Source organism: Schistocerca nitens, chromosome 9 (genome assembly GCF_023898315.1).
Source record: "Schistocerca nitens isolate TAMUIC-IGC-003100 chromosome 9, iqSchNite1.1, whole genome shotgun sequence".
Lineage (NCBI taxonomy): Eukaryota > Metazoa > Arthropoda > Insecta > Orthoptera > Acrididae > Schistocerca > Schistocerca nitens.
Window position 1 is genome coordinate 415,076,489 of NC_064622.1, and position 19,827 is coordinate 415,096,315.

The window sequence follows — 19,827 nt, forward strand, 5'->3', positions numbered from 1 at the left end:
AATAGCTCCAATGCTGATGATTTAGCTAAATACAAGGAATACTGTAAAACATTAAAAAAAGTAATTCAGAAGTCTAAACCAGAAAGGAACAGGAGCAAATAGCACTAAGGGTAGATGACACATTAGTAACTAATGGGCATAGTGTAGCAAATCTATTTAACAAGTACTTTATATCCGTTACTGATAGAATGGGACTTTCAGGATCAGTAAATAATGCCCTTGAATATCTGAAACTAGCCTTCACAAATAGCTTCAAGTACATGAATATATCACTCACTTCACCAAAAGAAATAACGTCCATAATAAAATCTTTAAAAACAAAGCATTCTAGTGGGTATGATGAAATATCAACAAAGTTAATTAAGGCATGTTCTTGTGAGTTTAGTACAATTCTAAGTTTCTTGTGTAACCAGTCAATTATAACTGGGACATTTCCTGACTGGCTAAAATATGCAGATGTTAAGTCTCTATTCAAGAAAGGGGATAAAGAGATACCAGCATACTACAGACCAATTTCACTTTTGCCAGCATTCTCAAAAATTTTAGAAAAAGTAATGTACAGGTAGCTGCTCAACCATTTGACCACAAATAACACAGTTTGGATTTCTGAAGGGTTCTGATATCGAGAAGGCTATTTACACCTACAGTGAAAATGTACTTAATTCATTAAATAACAAATTACAAGCAGCAGGTATTTTCTGTGATTTGTCAAAGGCATTTGATTGTGTGAACCACAACATCCTTTGAAGTAAATTAGAATTCTATGGTGTCACGGGCAGTGCTGCAAAATGGTTCAAGTCATACCTCACTAACAGGAAACAAAGGGTGTCAGTGCAAGGGACTAGTGAATTAAGTCATCAGTCATCATCAGAATGGGAAGAAATTACATGTGGTGTCCCACAAGGATCCATCTTAGGGCCATTGCTTTTTCTTGTGTACATTAATGATCTCTCATCAGAAGCAGAGTTTGTTTTGTTTGCAGATGAGGCAAGTATTGCAATAAATAGTATGTCAAGTGTAGTTCTAGAAAGATCTGCTAATGATATTTTCATGGATATTAATAAATGGTTTAAAGCCAACTCACTGACATTAAACTTCGAAAAGACTCACTATATGCAATTCAGAACCTGTAAGAGGTTTACACCCAGCATATGCATAAAATACGAAGAAGAGCAGATAGATAGAGGTTGACAGTCTTAAATTCCTGGGATTACAACTTGATAATAAATTCAGTTGGGAAGAGCACACCACAGAACTGCAGAAACGCCTTAACAAATCTGTATTTGCAATTCGAGTGTTAGCAGACATAGGCGACATAAAAATGAAAAAGCTTGCATACTTTGCCTACTTGCATTCCATAATGTCATATGGTATAATATTTTGGGGTAACTCTTCAAGTCAAACCAAAGTTTTCAGAGTCCAAAAGCATGTAATACGTATTATTTGTGGAGTAAATTCACGGATGTCCTGTAGAAACCTCTTCAAAGAACTGGGTATACTAACTACTGCCTCTCAGTATATTTACTCATTAATGAAATTTGTCCTAAATAATATATTTCTTTTTCCAACAAACAGCTCAGTTCATACATACAATACCAGGAACAAAAATGATGTGCACAAGGACTTAAAAGCACTTACTTTAGTTCAAAAAGGGGTTCACTACTCGGGAACACTCATCTTCAATAATTTGCCAGTAAACATAAAAAATTTAGTTACAAATAAAGATCAGTTTAAAAGGAGCCTGAAAGACTTACTAGTGGCCAAATCCTTCTACTCCATTGACGAATTTTTTATAGAAACAAATGATGTATTGTATATATTCATACTATTAGTATTGTTATTTCAGCTTTTTTCTTTTTTTCTTTCTTTTTTTTTTTTTTAAAAAAAAAGACATGTTCCACATCCACGAGGATCTCCTCAGCATGGATCTATGGAACGAAAACTAATCTAATCTAATCTAATCTCAGGGGAATTATAACATAACCCTTTTTTTGGAAAAGGCAGATGCCAGACTAATGATCATTGGAAGAATCATCAAGAAGTGTTGTTCAACTAGAGATAGATAGCGTAGAGAATTCTAGTTCATCTGTTACTTGAGAAATGCTTCTTACATTGAGACACTTACCAAGTTGATAGAGGAAATAAAGACACATCACAGTCTGATTTACTGCTAAAATTCCAAGAGCATATGAAGAGTACACGGGAAAAAACAAAAAAGAGTCCAAAAAAATTTGAAAGTGAGATATTGGTACCACTGCATGCTTCTCAGTCAGCTGTTTCTCTGTACTATGTAGTACCAAGGAAAACACAGTACTGTTCAAGATGGTTAAAGAATACATATACATTGGAAAAAGTAAGAGAGTCCATCTAAATCACAGTGACGAACAACACAGTCTATTAAGCTATAGTTGGTGCATGCATGTTCTGTGTTCTGACTCAGGATCTATTGTCATTGAGTTGGATGTTATAGCTTCTTATTCATTTACTTTAGATAGTTTATGTATTGTGTTTCTTGGTTAATAGGTTTTCTTATATTGTAGCTTGAATTTTTGTTGCAATAATGTTGGACGATTAATTTCAACTGCGTAAAACATATGGCCGCGTCAGTAAAGTTGGAAAAAAGCTCTGAGCCTTTGAAACTGGAGTTGACGCCAATGTAGGCAGTATGAATGTTTCAAGAATATTTCTAGCAATGACTGACATTATCTAATAACACAGTTCAACAATATTTGGTATGATGGTGCTACTGATGCATAACAAGTTATTCATCAAGCGTTATCTCAATGTGCCCTGTAGCTTGGTGCAGACCGAGCCAAATAAAGATGATGCTAAGTTAAGTGACAGCTCCTGTACCTAAAAAGCTATGGTGATAAGGGATGGTGAAGCACTAGAGTGATTAGTATTTCTTAAAGCATTTCAGACACTCTTTGTGATTAAACCTTTCTGTTTACACATAATTAAAACGTCTTTTAGAAAAACTGGCAAGTCACTAGATGATGGACTAGGAAGCATATCAATTGACCTCAAAAGTTCGCCAAACAGACTCGTGAATACAGTTTTGTGGTGTCTTAAAAGGAAGTGAAGCACATTACAGTATTTTTTGAAATTTTTTTTAAGTATATTTTCCATCAGACTTAAATATCAAGAAACTTCTTTGAGTTTTTTTGACCAAATATCCAGACATTCAGATTTCTTATAAAACATTCAGACACATTTTTGCCTCAAAATTGAACAGCACTTTTAGCTACCCTAAAACTGAAATGTGCTTTTGGTGTGATGAGCAGATATCTAAAATAACTGATCTCGACAGGAAAATCTGTAATGTAACAAGAGAGCAAGAAAGTGAAATGCTGCAAGTGGATCATAGGATGCTGGAAAATGGAAATATATTGCACCTCAAGAAAGCTGAATGACTCCACAGATAGGAAAGAGGTGCCTAGAAAGAGGCTAAACATTCACCAACTTCTGAGGCCATTGCAATAGATTCAGTTAAACCCTTCCTACACCAAAAGTAACCTCAAGTAAGGTTTACTTCAGAAGACATTTTTAATGTCCATATTGTATCATGTTACTCATCAATTATGTACACCTGTGATGAGACTCTGACGAAGAAGGGGCAAGATGATGATGTGCCAATGCTTCGTCATTTTTTCTACAATTTTCTGAACAGTCAGATACTTGATGTCTTCACACACAAACTCTATCACTCAGTTCCTGCACTAAATCACTGTTAAATTAATGCAGTTCGAAAAAATGATTTTTACATATGCAGTGTGTGGCCATTTTCTCATGGAGCCAAATAAAAGTTTTGCATTGATCCCCAAGTGTGCAAAGGCTGAAGCTCCTGAGAGCTGGAGAGAAGTGATCAGATGGGCCAGAGCCAAGCCAAGTCCATTTAATGTTGTCTTGTGTGGACAGAGCATGCTTAAAAGTTGGAGTAAATTTCTTTCTTCTAAGTCATACATGAAAAAGCTTTCTTTTGCTGTTAGGCCAGTGAATTAGTTCAGATTTCTTCTAGCAAATTCAAGAACCATAAAACATAAAGACACAGCTCATTCTTCGTAGTGTTGATAAAGGATCAATGGAAGAAGCAGACGAAACAACAATGTCAGGAACCTGAGCAGTTCTGCCATGTATCTATTGTCCTGCCCAAAAACAAGTGCAAGGACTTGCAGATCCTGATGAAATTCTGTGTAGATTATGGTTCCAGGGAGTTCTTTACCCAGCTTCTTACTGTCCATCACCTCAGGTTGCCATTAACCAACAAGATATCTACGTTGATGAAAGTGATTTTTAAGGGATGTCATTTTATTACACACATTTCCTGAACCTGGATCACTATCTGAACTTTGATTATAGTAGGTCAGAATCTTTATATACTTAAATAATATTTATTGCCAGAAGAAGACCAAGTGTTCTCAAATAGTGTTATAAAAAGTTCCAATTTGTTAATTGCAGACTGCATGGAGAAAACCAACACAGTCCAGTCATTAAATAATTATGGTGTGAAAAAAAATTTAATGCTTTTGTAAACAAGCAATAATTGAACTTAAGTTTTAAAATATTGATGAACAGAATTTGCTACCAGTATTTCTTGTAAAGGCTATAAAGGAAAATTAGTGAGCTTCGAGCTCACACTTAGTCTTACCAACAGTTGTTTCCACACACAAGTTGTGATTAGAACAGCAAAAGCGGAAGTGACAGTGGTACATGAAATACCCATCATGACACACTGTACAAAGGCTTGCAGAGGATGGAGGATACATATACATCATACTCCACAAGCCACTGCACGGTGCGTGATGGACAGTACTGTGCACCACTACTGGTCTTTCCATTCCTTATCCCATTTGCAAATAGAACAGTGGAAAATGACTGTTTATATACCTCCAGGTGAGTCCTAATTTCTCATATCTTACCTTTGTGGTACTTTCGCGAAATGTGTATTGGTGGCAGTAGAATCGTTTTGCAGTCAGCTTCAGATGCCAGTTCATTCCCATTTGAATTCCCAAAGCAGCTCTGTAACACTTGCGAGTTATTCGAATCTACTGGTAACAAATCTAGCAGCCCGCCTCTCAGTTGCTTTGATGTTTTTCTTTAATCTGACCTGGTATGGATCCCAAACACTTGAGCAGTACTCAAGAATAGATAGCAGTAGCATCCTGTATGCAGTCTCCTTTACAGATGAACTACACTTTCCCAAAATTCTCCCAATAAACCAAAGTCAAACATCTGCCTTCCCTACCACAATCCACAAAAAGAGGTTCCGTTGTGGCCAATCGTCAGTAATGTCGGCATCTCCACGTAAAATTTGGCTGTACACCTTGCCTCTCTACTGAAACCTTTTGTAGGGAAGTGCGCACATGATGTTTGAAACTCTGCTGATTTAAACAATAGACTGAAGACACTTTGACTTAGTGAAACCGACTTACTAGTGAGCTTTGATGTCATTTGACTTTTCACTAAGGTTCCTCTTATGGACTCTGTGTCACTCATCAGCAATAAGTTCACGGCCCATATAACAGCACCTTTTCGTCATGTCCTTTCCTCAGTCTCCTTTTTTATTTTACAGTGAATATTTTGAGCAGACTGATGGTGTTGGCATGGGCAGGGCTCGACTAAACTGAAACCAAGTGTCTTCTGGCGGTATGTAGATGACACTTTTGTACTGTGGCCCCACGGTGAAGAAGAACTGTCACGTTTCTTGCAGCATATGAATGCAGTCGTCAAGAACATCCAGTTTATGATGGACATAGAGAAGGATGATTGCTTACCTTATTGGATGTCCTAGTTACAAGGAGAGTTGATGGGTCAATAGGACATTCTGTCTACCGTAAGCCCACACATATGGACCTTTACCTGCAAGCGTCAAGCAGCCATCCCTTCACAAACTATCGGTGTCCTTGGAGCACAGGTGCACTGGGCTCATGTTGTTTTTGATGAAGGCAGCCTTGCAAAGGAGCTAGAACATCTGCAGTCAGTGTTCAAAGATAATGGTTACTCTCCACATCAGATTAGTACAGTGCTAAGGAGGAAGAACTGTGACCACCCACAACATCAAGAACATACGGAGATGTTCAGGTCCAGGGCGTTTCTTCCATATGTCGGCAGCCTTTCATAAAAAGTCAGCAGGATCATAATAAAACTTCAATATGAAGTAATCTTCTGGCCACCAGTGAAGATTAGTTCACTTGTCAGTTTGGTAAAGGACAATCTGGGTCTGCGGACGGCCGGAATTTACAAAATTCCTTGCCAGTGTGTCAATGCTTACACAGGTCAGACGATATGCACAGTACATAAAAGTTGTGTTGAACATGAGTGCCACACTCACTTTTCGCAGACCAGTAAGTTGGCCATAGCTGAGCATTCTATTAAATCACAGGACACTCTGTGGATTATTCTGCCACAAAAATCTTGGCCCCGGCTACACACATTTGGGATTCAGTAATTAAAGAATCTGTGGAAATTCGTCTAGCACAAAACCTTATTGATCGGGATGGCGGCTTTCAACTAGACGAGGCTTGGGACCCAGTGATCTCACTTAATATCTTCTGAGAGAAAACATTTTATTCGTAACGACACATCTGGCAGCATCTGATGTTTTTTCTAAGTGTCACGAGCATTCTAAAAGAGGGCAGACATGCAGTTTCACCTTTATGCCTGCACTTTCATGCCACGCCACAGGTGGAACAGTATTTATAGAGGGCACAGATTTCAATGGAGGACACTTGTGTGATGGCCGCCAATGCTCATGCGTTTCCGCGCCAATTTTTGCTATAAAGTCGACGCTGTGAACTAGCAGACACTAGTGGTGAAGACACACTTGAAGATGGCTGGACAGTTGCCAGCCGAAATATTGTGGCAAGAAGTCAACATTATCTGGCTGCAATCCAAAAACCTCATAGAATATTCAGTACACTGGGAAAACTTCAAGAATCACAAATTTTGATCAGTTTAAAATATGAGCCTACCTCATTTACATCGGGCAGTTATAAAAAGTGTTCCATTACATCACTTTTGGCCCTTCTACTCTTCTTGCTCACATTCTGTTAATGAGGGGCCATATCGAGTCTTTTTCCTGCTAATATGTATAGAATTATTAATTCAACCAAAGGTGTATCTCCAGAATCAATTGTAAATGATAGTTTTCTGTGGGTAGTTCAGTGATATTTCAGAAACTTGGTGTTCGTAGCAAAGAAGAAGAAGAAGAAGAAGAAGAAGAAGAAAAACGTACAGTGATTGACACAATTATATACAACAAATAAATGATGAGTCTGTTCTGTGATTTTTGATTGTCTTTGGTGGCGAGTTGTCAAATGTCTATTGTCCAGATGTACTCTGGTTTTTGTGATGAATTCTTAATAATGTACAGGACACCATATTTAGTTAATTTCACTGGTTTTCACATTTATTCTTATTCATAGCAATCTGGTGACCAGCTAGTGTATGTCACACAGAACACTAGCCACAGGTTAAAATATTTTACGAAACATTCGGACACTGGTGCGCTTTCACAAGTGAGTTCTTACAAATGAATATCAAAAGCAACTGATAACTGGTAACAATACACAAATGTTCATGTGGATGACAAGGAGAAATTAATAAAGTAATTAAGGTAGACTTTAATAATGAGGCAATGACTCTATATACATAGATGTCATTCAGACAGTTTCCAACCATGGACTCTCAATTAGACAGAAACTACATGATTTTAATGGGAGGAGTGACGTGGAAACATTGTTCAATGGCATTCTACCTGCAGACTGAAGATTTGCGGTCTGGAGGGGTGTGTAAAGAAAGGCATATGGATATTTTGTGAAACTGGTAATACTATTTTAGTTTATAATAATGTAAAGATCAGATTTTGCAATAGTGTCAGCTTGTTAAGCCCAACAATAATTTTTTAAACTGTGTGTTAGATGATTAGAAAAGGATTAAAGTCAGATGTACTATTTTAGTGACAGACTGTAATCTGCACGGTGAATTACCAGGTGTCATGTAAAATCCTCAGGTTTGAAATTTCTCTGTCTTATGAAATTTCTTTTAATGATTTATTTGACTAACTGAAGGTACTGTCCGATTCAGAAAAATTAGGGTAACGAAAGTGTTACATCATATCTGGGAAATAAGTTGAAGGGCACAAACAACGAAAGTGTTTTTGGGTGTGGCCAGAATTTAACTGTGGATAATTAATTAGTTAATGACTTTTCAAGAAAAAATAAAGCAGTTACCAAAAAGAGTGAAATTAGGGCTATCCATTGAGTTATGACTTTTTGTGTATAAACTTATGATCTCACACCATTTTAATGATTATCTGTTAACGGAAAAACTTCAATTACTGAATTATTCCAATGGAAAATGTTTTACTGAAAACTAGAAATGACATTGGAATCAGCAGAATAATAGTTTTAGGGAAAATACTGCTTGAGTAATAATTTGGCACTTTTGTGTACACATGATATAGGCATCGCATGTATAATTGCAATCGGAAGACAAGAAAAGAAAGTTATTTAAAGAAGTAGAATAGTAGCAGATGGAGTAATTCCATCTTGCAAGGCTTGTAATTAGTGTGAGAAACTTCAGCACAGAGTTAAAGGAAGATGCCGAAAGGAGACCTTTCAACTTAGAATTGAAAATTTAGGGTTTGTCACTCTTGTAGGCATCTGATTATATAATTAGGAATTAATCTCTAATGAAATTATAGTATGCAGATTAACTGTCACATTCTCAAATATAATACAGGAGAAATTTGTTTCTGTTTTACTTTCCCTTACGCTCAGGTAGCAGTTAAGGAACAGCTGTAGAACTCATAATCTAGCTGTTTCCATTACATATCTTTCTATACTAAACAGGTTCTTAAACCCTCTGCTTACATAGAAAATCTGTTATACAGTTATGTACCTGTTGGGCCACTCAGGTCCTTGTTGTTTAAATTGACATAAATCTACATTACTTTGACCACTTATCACTTGAACTGCCTTTTAAGTATACTTTTAAAATAATTTCATGTATTTAAAGTTTACATTTTAAAAACACAATCTTGATACTTTTACTAGTGGATTTTTAAGGATATATAGTTTATTCTCTTTCTGCACCAGGTGTTTTTATAATGTAATGCTGATTTAAGATCTGTGCAGAGTTCACAGACAACAACAGATACGCAATATGCACATCTCCTCCTTTTCTTAGCTGTAGATTTTGCTTCCCTTCCTGGATCCAGTGCCACTAATGAATTCATTCACTACTTTACCTCTGCTGATTGCTTTCCCAAATAGATGATGAAAGTCCGACATCTCATGCTTTTGTTGGTCACCAGCATCATCCAAATCATGTATGCATTCATTACACGTAGAGCAATTGTGTTGAATAAAACCACCAATGGCAAGTGCCTTGTTTTTTTCTTCACATTATATCATTGTGTCTTACTGGTCCATGGTGTCAATACTGTCTTTTGTGGCATTGTGCATCAGAAGAACTTCAAGCTTCTTTGCTTCTGATGGTGACACCCTTGATCATGAAGAGAGCTAAGGGCAGTAACAACTTTGTTCTTCTTGGATACATAAGAGGCTATCTGGTTGAAGATCAAAAAATGTAGAGTGTACTTCAGTTCCTTTAGACGTAATAAAATTGGTGGGCTGTTTACGTTTGCTTTTTCGGGTTGTACTGACTAGTGTCGGGTCATTTGAGAACGGATAATGCGCTAAATCGAGAGATGTACAAAAATTATTGTAGAGGATATTATGTCCAGGCTTCTCAAGTTCAATCATCAGGATTTTCACAATATTCTCTCCATGTCCCCCAGCTCTGGTTTCTTCCTCGGATAGGCTTTAATTTTTCAGCAGTAGCTTGTGCACTGTCAAAAATTGCCCATAACTTTATTCAATACGTACCAGATTTTGATGGCATGTGTTGTCAAAATGGCCAGTAACCTCAAAATGTTGAGAAACTGCTCATCCACAGCCAAGCACCATACTGAAATGCAGGTGTTCCTTAGGGTAGTTTCCCACATCTCAAAAATTTCTCTGATTGGTTCCACGTTTGCCACTGGACCTATGTTCATGTCATGCTGCTGCTTTGTGAAAGAGCATGGAAGTGTTTGCGAGACACAGTTTCATTGAGCAGTGGTTGGCCATTCTCAGCACTCCAAAGCTGACTGATATCTTCATTTCTTGACTTGTAAACACCATTCAGAATCAGAACACCAAGAAACTTCTTCATTTCCTGCAAATTTATGTCCACCCAATCCTTGTAAATGATTCAACCTTAGTTGTTTTTCTCAGTGAGCAGTTCATGAAAGAACAACATAAAACAAGACTCTTCATTATCACAGTTGCTAATTGAATAACTTGTAGGTCCCTGCTCTTCTCTCAATACAGCCTTATTCTGCTTCTTCTTCGTCTTCTTTTTCTGCCAGAAATTCCAGCATGAGGAGCTGTAGCCATCCTTTATTCCCATTATGAGAAAACAGTAAGTGACACTCAGCAGAATTTGCATTAATTCTTCTTTGTGTTCTGAGTTTTCAGTCACATCTACTTCATTATCATCATCACTAGAAAATTTAAATTCACTAAGTGGGTTTTCAGAATCAGAAGACTGCTCCAACAATTTTTTTATCTCAGCATAGTCCCTTTCCTGTAACATTTTCAGCTTGTATAGCAAACAATGTTATGAAATATCATTGATGGTTACAATGTCTGTGTTTATAAGGTGTCTGCATCTTCAGAAAACAATGCCGTTCAGACGTGAATGTCTTTGACAAGTACAGCCATGGTAAACATCATGAAATAATTTCACATATTGCAAATATGACGTCAGCTGTTAATGGCGCGTGAAAATTTGCGCTGGTTTGAGACCTGAACCAGGATCTCACACTTGCCGTGAGGAGTTGCTTTAACCGCTTTGGCTATTCAGGAATGCCTGCAGGACTGACACATTTGAGAATGTGGAAGTATGGAACAAAAGACTCCACATTCGCAGAGTATCTCAGAAAAGATAATCATAAACCAAACCTCAAAAGGAGATTACATGAAAATAATAAGAATAAACAGTAAATGGTACCTTCTTAGCTTACAAGAAGTTTATCATATACAAAAAGAAAACTATTTTGAATGATCAAGTGTACCTGTCAGACAACTCACTATTTAGATTAATAGCTAAAATAATAGACACTCAAACAGATGATCACCAGAATAATGTGACACTTTCTCTCACTCTTTACAGATACCCAGCAAGTAACCTCCTAACCAAGAATCCAATGATCTGAACACCTAGAGCTCTTTATTACCCACTCCGGAACAGCTAAGATGCACACTCAGCCTCCTCTCTGAGTAGCCACAACAACCATATCAAATATCTTAACATAATGTGAAAACATCTGTGTGTGATATTTTTTGTGTGCATTTTCAACTTTTTGCAGCATATGGTCTCTCTCCCCCCTCCCCCCCCCCCCACAAACACAGAGGGAGAGGGAGGGAGTGATAGAAGGAAGGAAAAAAAGTCTAGTAAACATACAGCTGTAATAGAAATCATTCCAAGTTTTCTGATCAAAAATTTGCAGTTATTGCCAGACCAGTAGTGGTATTCCACAGCACTTAACTAACAAAATATAAAAACTATAAAGCAAAAAGATTGTGACATGAAAAGTGTTGATGTTTTACAAATATAGTAACAACGCGAACTCTAAAATAGGATCAGATGAGAGGAAATGCAAATTTTATCCATAAAAACAAATAAATGTAAGTAATAACTTGTTAATGTAAAAAATACGGCGTGAGCTGTTGTGTAACCTATGGGTATTGTGTATAAGAACCAAATTGTGGTATCCCACTGACAATGTCTTAATGTGAAAGCTGGATTGTGTCTGGAACATAATTAAATATAGATTGCAGCAAGTTAAGACATGTCACTTTAGGAAATTGATATTTATATGCTTACTGCAGAAAATGGCCACACCAACAAACTTAGTTTGTGTGTTGTTTTGAATGTTCCTGTAGCCAGTTAGTTTGACTTGAGTGTGTCATGTTTGCTGATGGGGAAACTTTGAATTAAGTACAGGAAGTAATTGATGTTTGTGTTTTGGCCTACCAGTAAGTTGGCTGGTGCCGAAGCGCTTCAGTACATACTGCATTCCTCAAAACATGAAATTTACAGGGTGTCAACATTGTCTCAACTGAGAACAGGCCAAAAAAAGGAATTAAAGATGTGACACTGCTAAATGATTATAGGCTAGTTTGACTTGTAAAAATTTTTACAAGAGAAAGTCAATCAAGTTTATATAGGCAGTTGCACCGATAGGGTTATGCCGGTTTGAATCATGTATAATATACTTAAATTCCTATGCTTTAGGCAATCCCTTCCCATTTTATTGTCAGCAGTTTCAAATGTAGATAACTGAATTACGTTATCTTTGATGATTCAGCAGTAATATCTGATACCTGATGCCCTTCATTATAACCTTAATGAAAATTTCCTTGCTCATTAGCGTTGCAGTTCAGTCAGTTTCCATTTGATCTCCGAATGACTCAGATGAAAACCACCTGACATTTGCAACACATGACAATGTATTTCATTCAGAGGAATATTTATCACACCATGTGCATGGTATGGGTTAGTAATATAGAAATTCCAATGACTGTAGATTGTATTAAAAGTTTCACATCATAAATTTTATGATGAAGACAATTACATAAGCTCTAGTTAGCTTAGTAGTTTCAGATATCATAGCATTGTCTGCTTTAAAGCTCTTGTGTGCTAAACAATTTCTTCTGGACCTCACAGCAGTATCCACGAAGTCACCTGTCTCATGTGAGTCATGTCGACTGTACCTGAGAAATAATTACTACCTTCCTTCAGTTCTATCACCTACTTAACACCTCAGATGTGCTTTTTACAACTCCTACCCACATTTCATATCTGTGCATTAGATTCTTCATCTGGTAACTTATGTGTAATCAGGGTTACAAATTTTACATATATCAATTTCCAGAGTGTACAGGTAGAACAGAACTGCCTGAAGATTAAGGTGCTTGTAATTGGCAAGGAATTCTAGAAAGTTACAAGATGTGTTTAATGCAGAATACGTATTAGTGGTTTGCCTCAGTCAGGTCGCGTAGATGGGTTGGCAGTCTACCTGTGTGAAGAAACCATTCCAGCAGGACACAGTCAGTGGAATGTAGCTTGAGCTATGACATCACATGCACAGTAGCCATACACCGGTTTTATATGGTGGGGGACGGAACTGATTCAGACCAGCAGTGACTACCTGTGCATTGAATTCCTGTGCAGTCATGTTTCTCCAGTCGTTCCACACAGGATTTTTTTTCAAACTGTTATTAAAAATTTTGTGGTGCAATGTTTTTGTTTATTTTGTTGGGAATGCTCTATTGATGTTTGTCACTTAAGAACAGCTGGAAAAACTGCACCATTGGTTCTCACGACAGTGTGCTTACATTGTTTCATTCATCGACTCGTGATTTTCAGAGGAATCTCCGTCACTTGATCCACTGTCAAATTAATCACCTTTTAGTTCACAGTTTGACTGATTTATTTATTTATTTATTTATTATTTGTCCCGTAGATCAAATCAGTACAATGGCTCGTACAACAAATATGGGATAAATCAATACAAATAGACAGTTTACAGGGGTCTAAAACAGTAAACAAGAACACAGAAGAATGATTATTTTACATTACCTACAAATTATGTTACTTAAAGTTACAGCTTTACAGAGAATTGTTAAATGATGTGACAAAATTGACTTAACAACATTCAGCTTTGATACATTATCATGCACTAAGACAATTTTGATTCCAAATATTCCTGGATGGTATAAAAGCAGTCTTTTATTAAAAGAGATTTCACTGTCTGTTTGAATTTATTTATTTCTTGGATTTCTTGTATAAAAGTTGGAAGATGATTATATAATTTTATTCCCATGCACTTGACACCATCACTGTACAGTTTTGTTGAGTGGGGAAGTATTCTTAGAGAGGTTTTTGATCTTGTGTCATAATCGTGGTAATCCATATTTTTGCTAATTTTGTTGATACTTTTTTTTGGTAAAGGATAATAATTCTAGTATGTATTGGCATGTGAGGGGCAAAATATTTAGTTTCTTAAATAATGGTTTACAAGTGTCTCTTTGTTTTTTGAACATAATTGTTCTGACTATCTTCTTTTGCAGTTTGAATATCTTAATTGATTCAGAATTTTGGCCCCAGAAGATGATTCCGTAGTTAAGTACAGAGTGAAAGAGTGCATGGTACATTGTGGTTAGGGTACTTGTGTTAGTGACGTTCCTTATTGATCTAATCATGAAGCATACTTTACTAAGTTTTATGCTGGTAACGTCAATGTGCCTTTTCCATGTGAGCGTATCAGTAATAGTGACCCCCAAAAATTTTATTTCATTTTCAAGTTTAGCATTTTTTTTTCCCCCAGTGATATAGTTGGTAGTAATGGATTTCTGTTTTGGGCAGTGTGGAAGGTTATTCCAATTGTCTTTTTTGCATTAAGCAGCAGCCTGTTACTTTGAAGCCATCGACTTATTTGATCTGTGGTCCTACCTATATTAGATTGGAGAATTTGTTCGGGCGCAGATAAGAGTATAGAGGTGTCATCAGCAAACAGAAGGGTTTTTGTGTCTGGTAGGCTGTGAGGAAGGTCATTTATGTAAAGTAAGAACAGCAAGGGGCCCAGGACGGAGCCTTGGGGAACGCCTTGCTTTATGGTATGTATGGAGGAATGTACAGTGCTAGCTGTGCCTGAGAGCTTAGTTTCATGTAATTCAACATACTGCTGTCGATCTTCCAGATAGCTTTTAAACCAGTCATAGGCATTTCCTCTTATTCCATAGGAATGCATCTTTTGCAAAAGTATACTATGATTAACCATGTCAAATGCCTTTGTTAGATCTAGGAAGATACCTATGGCTGGGAGTTTTTTGTCCACAAGCTCCAGTGCATGATCTAGAAATTCTTGTATTGCATCAGTTGTAGCTTTCTTACTTTGGAAGCCGAACTGAGCAGGTGACAGGATATTTTCTTTGTCTAGAAAGGACATGATTCTGGTGGCCATTATATATTCAAATACTTTACTAAAAGTTGAAAGCAGTGCAATGGGCCGATAATTACTGGGATCCTCTTTGCTTCCTTTTTTGTGGGCAGGTATAATTTTTGCAATTTTGAGCATACCAGGAAATGCACCATTCAGGAATGAGAAGTTTATTATGTGGGCTAGGGGTTTACTGATAAAGTTACTGCAATTATGAAGGAGGAAACATGGAATTTGATCTTGTCCAGCAGATGATTTTTTTTAAAATTTTGCTATGAAGTGTCTTTTCTATTTCAGATGTAGGCCTTAAAAATAGAGTCTCAGACCATAAGTTTGGTTCTAGTTGTAAGGGACAGCTATTTTTAAGATGGTTATCCAAGTTTTCTACTGTTTCTGTAAAGTAATTATTGAATTCCTCTGCTGTTTCTTTCCCACTGGAGACTAATTTTCCATTTATTTTTAAGCTAATATCACTTTGTAGTTGTTTTCCTCTATTAGTATTCATATTAATAAGTTGCCACATGCTTTTGCTCTTATTTGATGACAATTTGAGGTAGTTATCATTCTGTAGCTTTTTGGCTGCATTTACTACGTTCCTTAATATCTTTTTATATAGAGTAAAGTATGACTTAAGTGATTCATTACTGCCTAGTTTGGATTTGCTAATGTAAAAAAGTTCTCTTTTTCTTTGTGATGATCTAATGATTCCTGGGGTGATCCAGCTGGAGAGTTTTCTATCTTTGTTGATACATTTTGTTTGTAAGGGAAAGTGGCAATTAAAATAATAACAGAAAATATCCAAGAATGCTTCATATTTTCTGTCTTCTGTTTGATCCTTGCATTGAGAAATTTGTCCATTTCACCATCACAAAAATGAATGCATTTTGACAGAATTGATTGTCCACTGATTGATGGCTACCATCTGAGCACTGTTGAGTTGTAATAAAGTATTTGTGTTGCAGTGTTTTCAATTTCATATTTGACTTTTAGCACTATTGCACCAAATAGACATCTCATTTTACAGCACAAAATCCTAATTACGCAATGCTTATACATCAATATTCTGTGTATGTTAATATAGTCCATATAGCTAATGTACAGAATTACACATTATTGAATTACTATGTACTACATCAGAATTTAGTCAGCTTCTATTTCATTGTTGTTCACGTATGCATGTGTCGACATCATTCAGAAACTTGTCCACTGTACAGCCTTTTTTCAGTGTAAAACATATGGAAATGATGGAATTCTTGACAAACTGTGGTGAAAGAAAGACCTATGTATCTGTCTGCTTTATTAAAAAACTTGGCCACTGTACATTCCTTTTACATTGAAAAATGTACAGAATTGATGGAATTCTTGGTGAACTGTGGTGATATAAAGACTCATGAGATGGCACCACTACAATGATGCCTCATACTACACAACACAGATTTTAGACATAGAAGTTTTGGGGAAAACTGGAATTGGTCATACAGCTAGAAATGAAATATTGCCGTGTCCCACTAAGTGAGATGATGTACTTCTTAAGATACAAGACTACTATTCAGGAAAACTAACACTCAGATTATTTTGTGATCATCCAAATTCAAGTTTTCTGTGATTTCCCTTATTTGTGTATGGTAAATGTGGGATGTTACAAGAACACAACTAATTTCTTTCTCCACCCTTTGCCAATTCAGGCTTGTGTTCCATCTATAATGCTCTCTCCGAGACAGGTGGCCCAGTAATCGGGCACTGGCCTTTGTGTCTGAGAGGTTGGCGATTGAAATCCCTGCCTGATCATTCAGATGTCAGTTTCTTTTTGTGATTTCTCCAATTTCCTTAAGGCAAATGTCAGGATGGTTCGATTCAAAATGTGTGGTTGATAGATAGACATATAATCCAGGTTTGTGCCGTGTGTCTAATGGCATTGACATAAACTGAATGGTAAACTCTTATTTTCCTTCCTTTTCTAATGACTTCATGATTGTTGTGTGTTAATCGTTAATGTTGCTTTCTTCTTCCTTTCTTTCCTGTCACTTTCAAGGGGCTGTCATGGTGTTGTGAGGCTACTGTTTTCAAGTGGCAAGATGTAGTGTGGAGTCTGGCTAATCTTATACAGCCTCATGGCTGTTTCTGAGAAAGAAATCTTTTTATCTATGCTTAGTGTACTGCCTTGCTTATACATGTAACTAGTCACATGTAATACACTTCTACACAGCTTCATTGTTGAAAGTACATTGGAAAATAATGTGTAACTTTTTTATGTCTTGTGCTTGTACCATAATTCATCACTCCACACAACATTTTTCCACTGTTCGATCATCCAATGTTTACGCAGTTTGGAATTCCTGTGTGATGGTGTGGATAGATGTCTGCCTATTACACATTACGACCCTCTTCAACTGTTGGCGGTCTCTGTCAGTCAACAGACGAGGTCGGCCTGTACGCTTTTGTGCTGTACGTGTCCCTTCACATTTCCACTTCACTATCACATTGGAAACAGTGGACCTAGGGATGTTTAGGAGTGTGGAAATCTCACATACAGACGTATGACACAAGTGACACCCAATCACCTGACCCCATTCGAAGTCAGTGAGTTCTGCAGGGAGCCCCATTCTGCTCGCTCACGATGTCTAATGACTACTGAACTCTCTGATATGGAGTACCTGGTGGTGGTGGCAGCACAATGTACCTAATATGAAAAACATATATTTTTGGGGGTGTCCGAATACTTTTGATCACATAGTGTACAAAGTAAAAATGTTTCTGTTTGAATTTTCAAAGGAAACTTAGATGTAGCCTGTCACCTGAAATCTTTGGTTTTAAGGTAACTGAACATGTTTCACTGTCCATTGATTTTGCATTGTCAGATGAAATTTTTAATTAACTCTTAATCAAGATTCTTTCGTGTTTCCTGTTAATGCAGTTTTCTTGATACAGATAAATAAGAGCTGAATTTATGAATATTTGGCCTTACATTTTTTTTCTGTAACAATGTTGATAGTTGCTCAATCGAAAAGTTACGCTTGAAAGCAAAAATTATGAACATCGGTTGAAAACAGAAACAACAAACCACCGCAACACACAACGTGAACTGGCTAGAGTTTTGGAGAATGCTGCACAACTTCAGACTGCTCTGGATGAGAAGGAAAAATTCATAAGATCTAAAATATATCCAACCAGCAACAACAGACGAAGGAATGAAACTGGGATTGCATCAGTTTCCAGCTTTTCTCATTGCAGTGCTGCTCAAAGCAGGTATGATACTAATACAGTTGTTTCTGAATTTATCTTGTCTTGTATAACTCTATTTGTATGAAGAGGAATAGTGAAGCATTAATCCTTTCACTACTGTGGGCATATATAGATGTTCTGCTGCACTATTCTCCATGTCTTCTGGATGCGCGCTACTTCGGTTTTCCTGCACTGCTATAAATGTTTGAATATGTCCTGAGCCGTTGACACCTCTGCTGTTGATGAGTTATTTCTGTGTCTAGGTGAATAAAAAACTTCTGAGTATTTATCAGACAGCAAATGTGCCTCAATGTGTGGTATCATTTATTAAAAATACACTCATTTCAGTATCTTGAATCATTTATGAGATATGACAACTGTTATGACCACATGATTCATGATGCACAAGGACCTGAATGGACATGTTGTGTGTGACAGTGCTTCACATATAAAACCTAATAGCTCAAGAATGAAATGAGGTATCCTCTGCTCTCAATTAAAAATGAAATTTCAATATAGTGTCTACCATTTCTTTTGTGCAATGTATGAGATAAAATCAATCATATGCAAAGTTTATGCCATGTTTTTTACCTCTGCAATATCTTTACAATGTCACTCAATATATTACTTAATTTGATGGAGCACAAGAAATTCAGTCCTTCATCAAGCAAAGATATCAGACTGTTAGATGTGCAAAAATCAACTTTTCTCCTAATAGTTTTCTTAAAAATCTGTAATATGTATGTCTCAGCAGCTGCAAGTCCGCACGGACAGAAGGGGGTGTGTCGCACCCAATCGTCTGTCATATATAAAACCCAGTAACTCGAACAAATGAGATATCATTCTGCTCTCAATTTTAACTAAAATTTCGATATCTACAATTCATTCGCTGCGATATATGAGCAAAAATCAGCCACATGCAAAGTTTTTTCTGTGATCTGTTTAAAATTTTATGCAATGTTTTACTTCATTTGAAGTAGCACAATAAGTGTAGTGGATAACGAAAATAAATTGAAATTCTTTATCGGGTGAAGATATCAGTCTGTAAAATGGTAAAGAATCAAATTTTTTCATGTAGTAGTTTTTGAAAAATTGGATGACAAGTATTTCATATCGGCCTGAATGCCATATCTCAGCCCCTACACTAGCATTTAGGGAGCAATACAGCCGTAACAAAAGCCAACTCAACACAGAATGTAAAGTGCATGTCTGTAGCAGCGAAAGGGTTAATGCCGACCGGTGTGGCCGAGCGGTTCTAGGCGCTACAGTCTGGAACCACGCGACCGCTACGGTTGCAGGTTGAAATCCTGCTTCAGGCATGGATGTGTGTGGTCTCCTTAGGTTAATTAGGTTTAAGTAGTTCTACGTTCTAGGGGACTGATGACCTCAGATGTTATGTCCCATAGTGCTCAGAGCCATTTGCCTTGTCTTTGTTAAACGCTACTCACACAGCAATGAAATTGTAATCTTCTTAGAATATGAAGACATAAATGGAGACTTAATGTGTCATCTTTTACAGCAGACATGGTCGTGCAATATCACAATTCTTTTTC

General features: G+C 36.8%; 1 protein-coding gene across 5 annotated transcripts in view; it reads left to right on the forward strand.

Moving 5' to 3' along the window:
* The window catches only part of LOC126203200 (lebercilin), a 201,566-nt gene that overhangs the window by 113,267 nt on the left and 68,472 nt on the right, over positions 1 to 19,827 (forward strand). For all 5 annotated transcript variants that reach the window (XR_007540240.1, XM_049937442.1, XM_049937443.1 and 2 more), the window contains one exon: positions 18,045 to 18,298. Coding sequence is in view for 4 of the 5 variants with exons in the window: in XM_049937442.1 (XP_049793399.1) it covers positions 18,045 to 18,298 (254 nt within the window). In the remaining variant the exon portion in view is untranslated. The remainder of the gene's footprint in view (positions 1 to 18,044; positions 18,299 to 19,827) is intronic.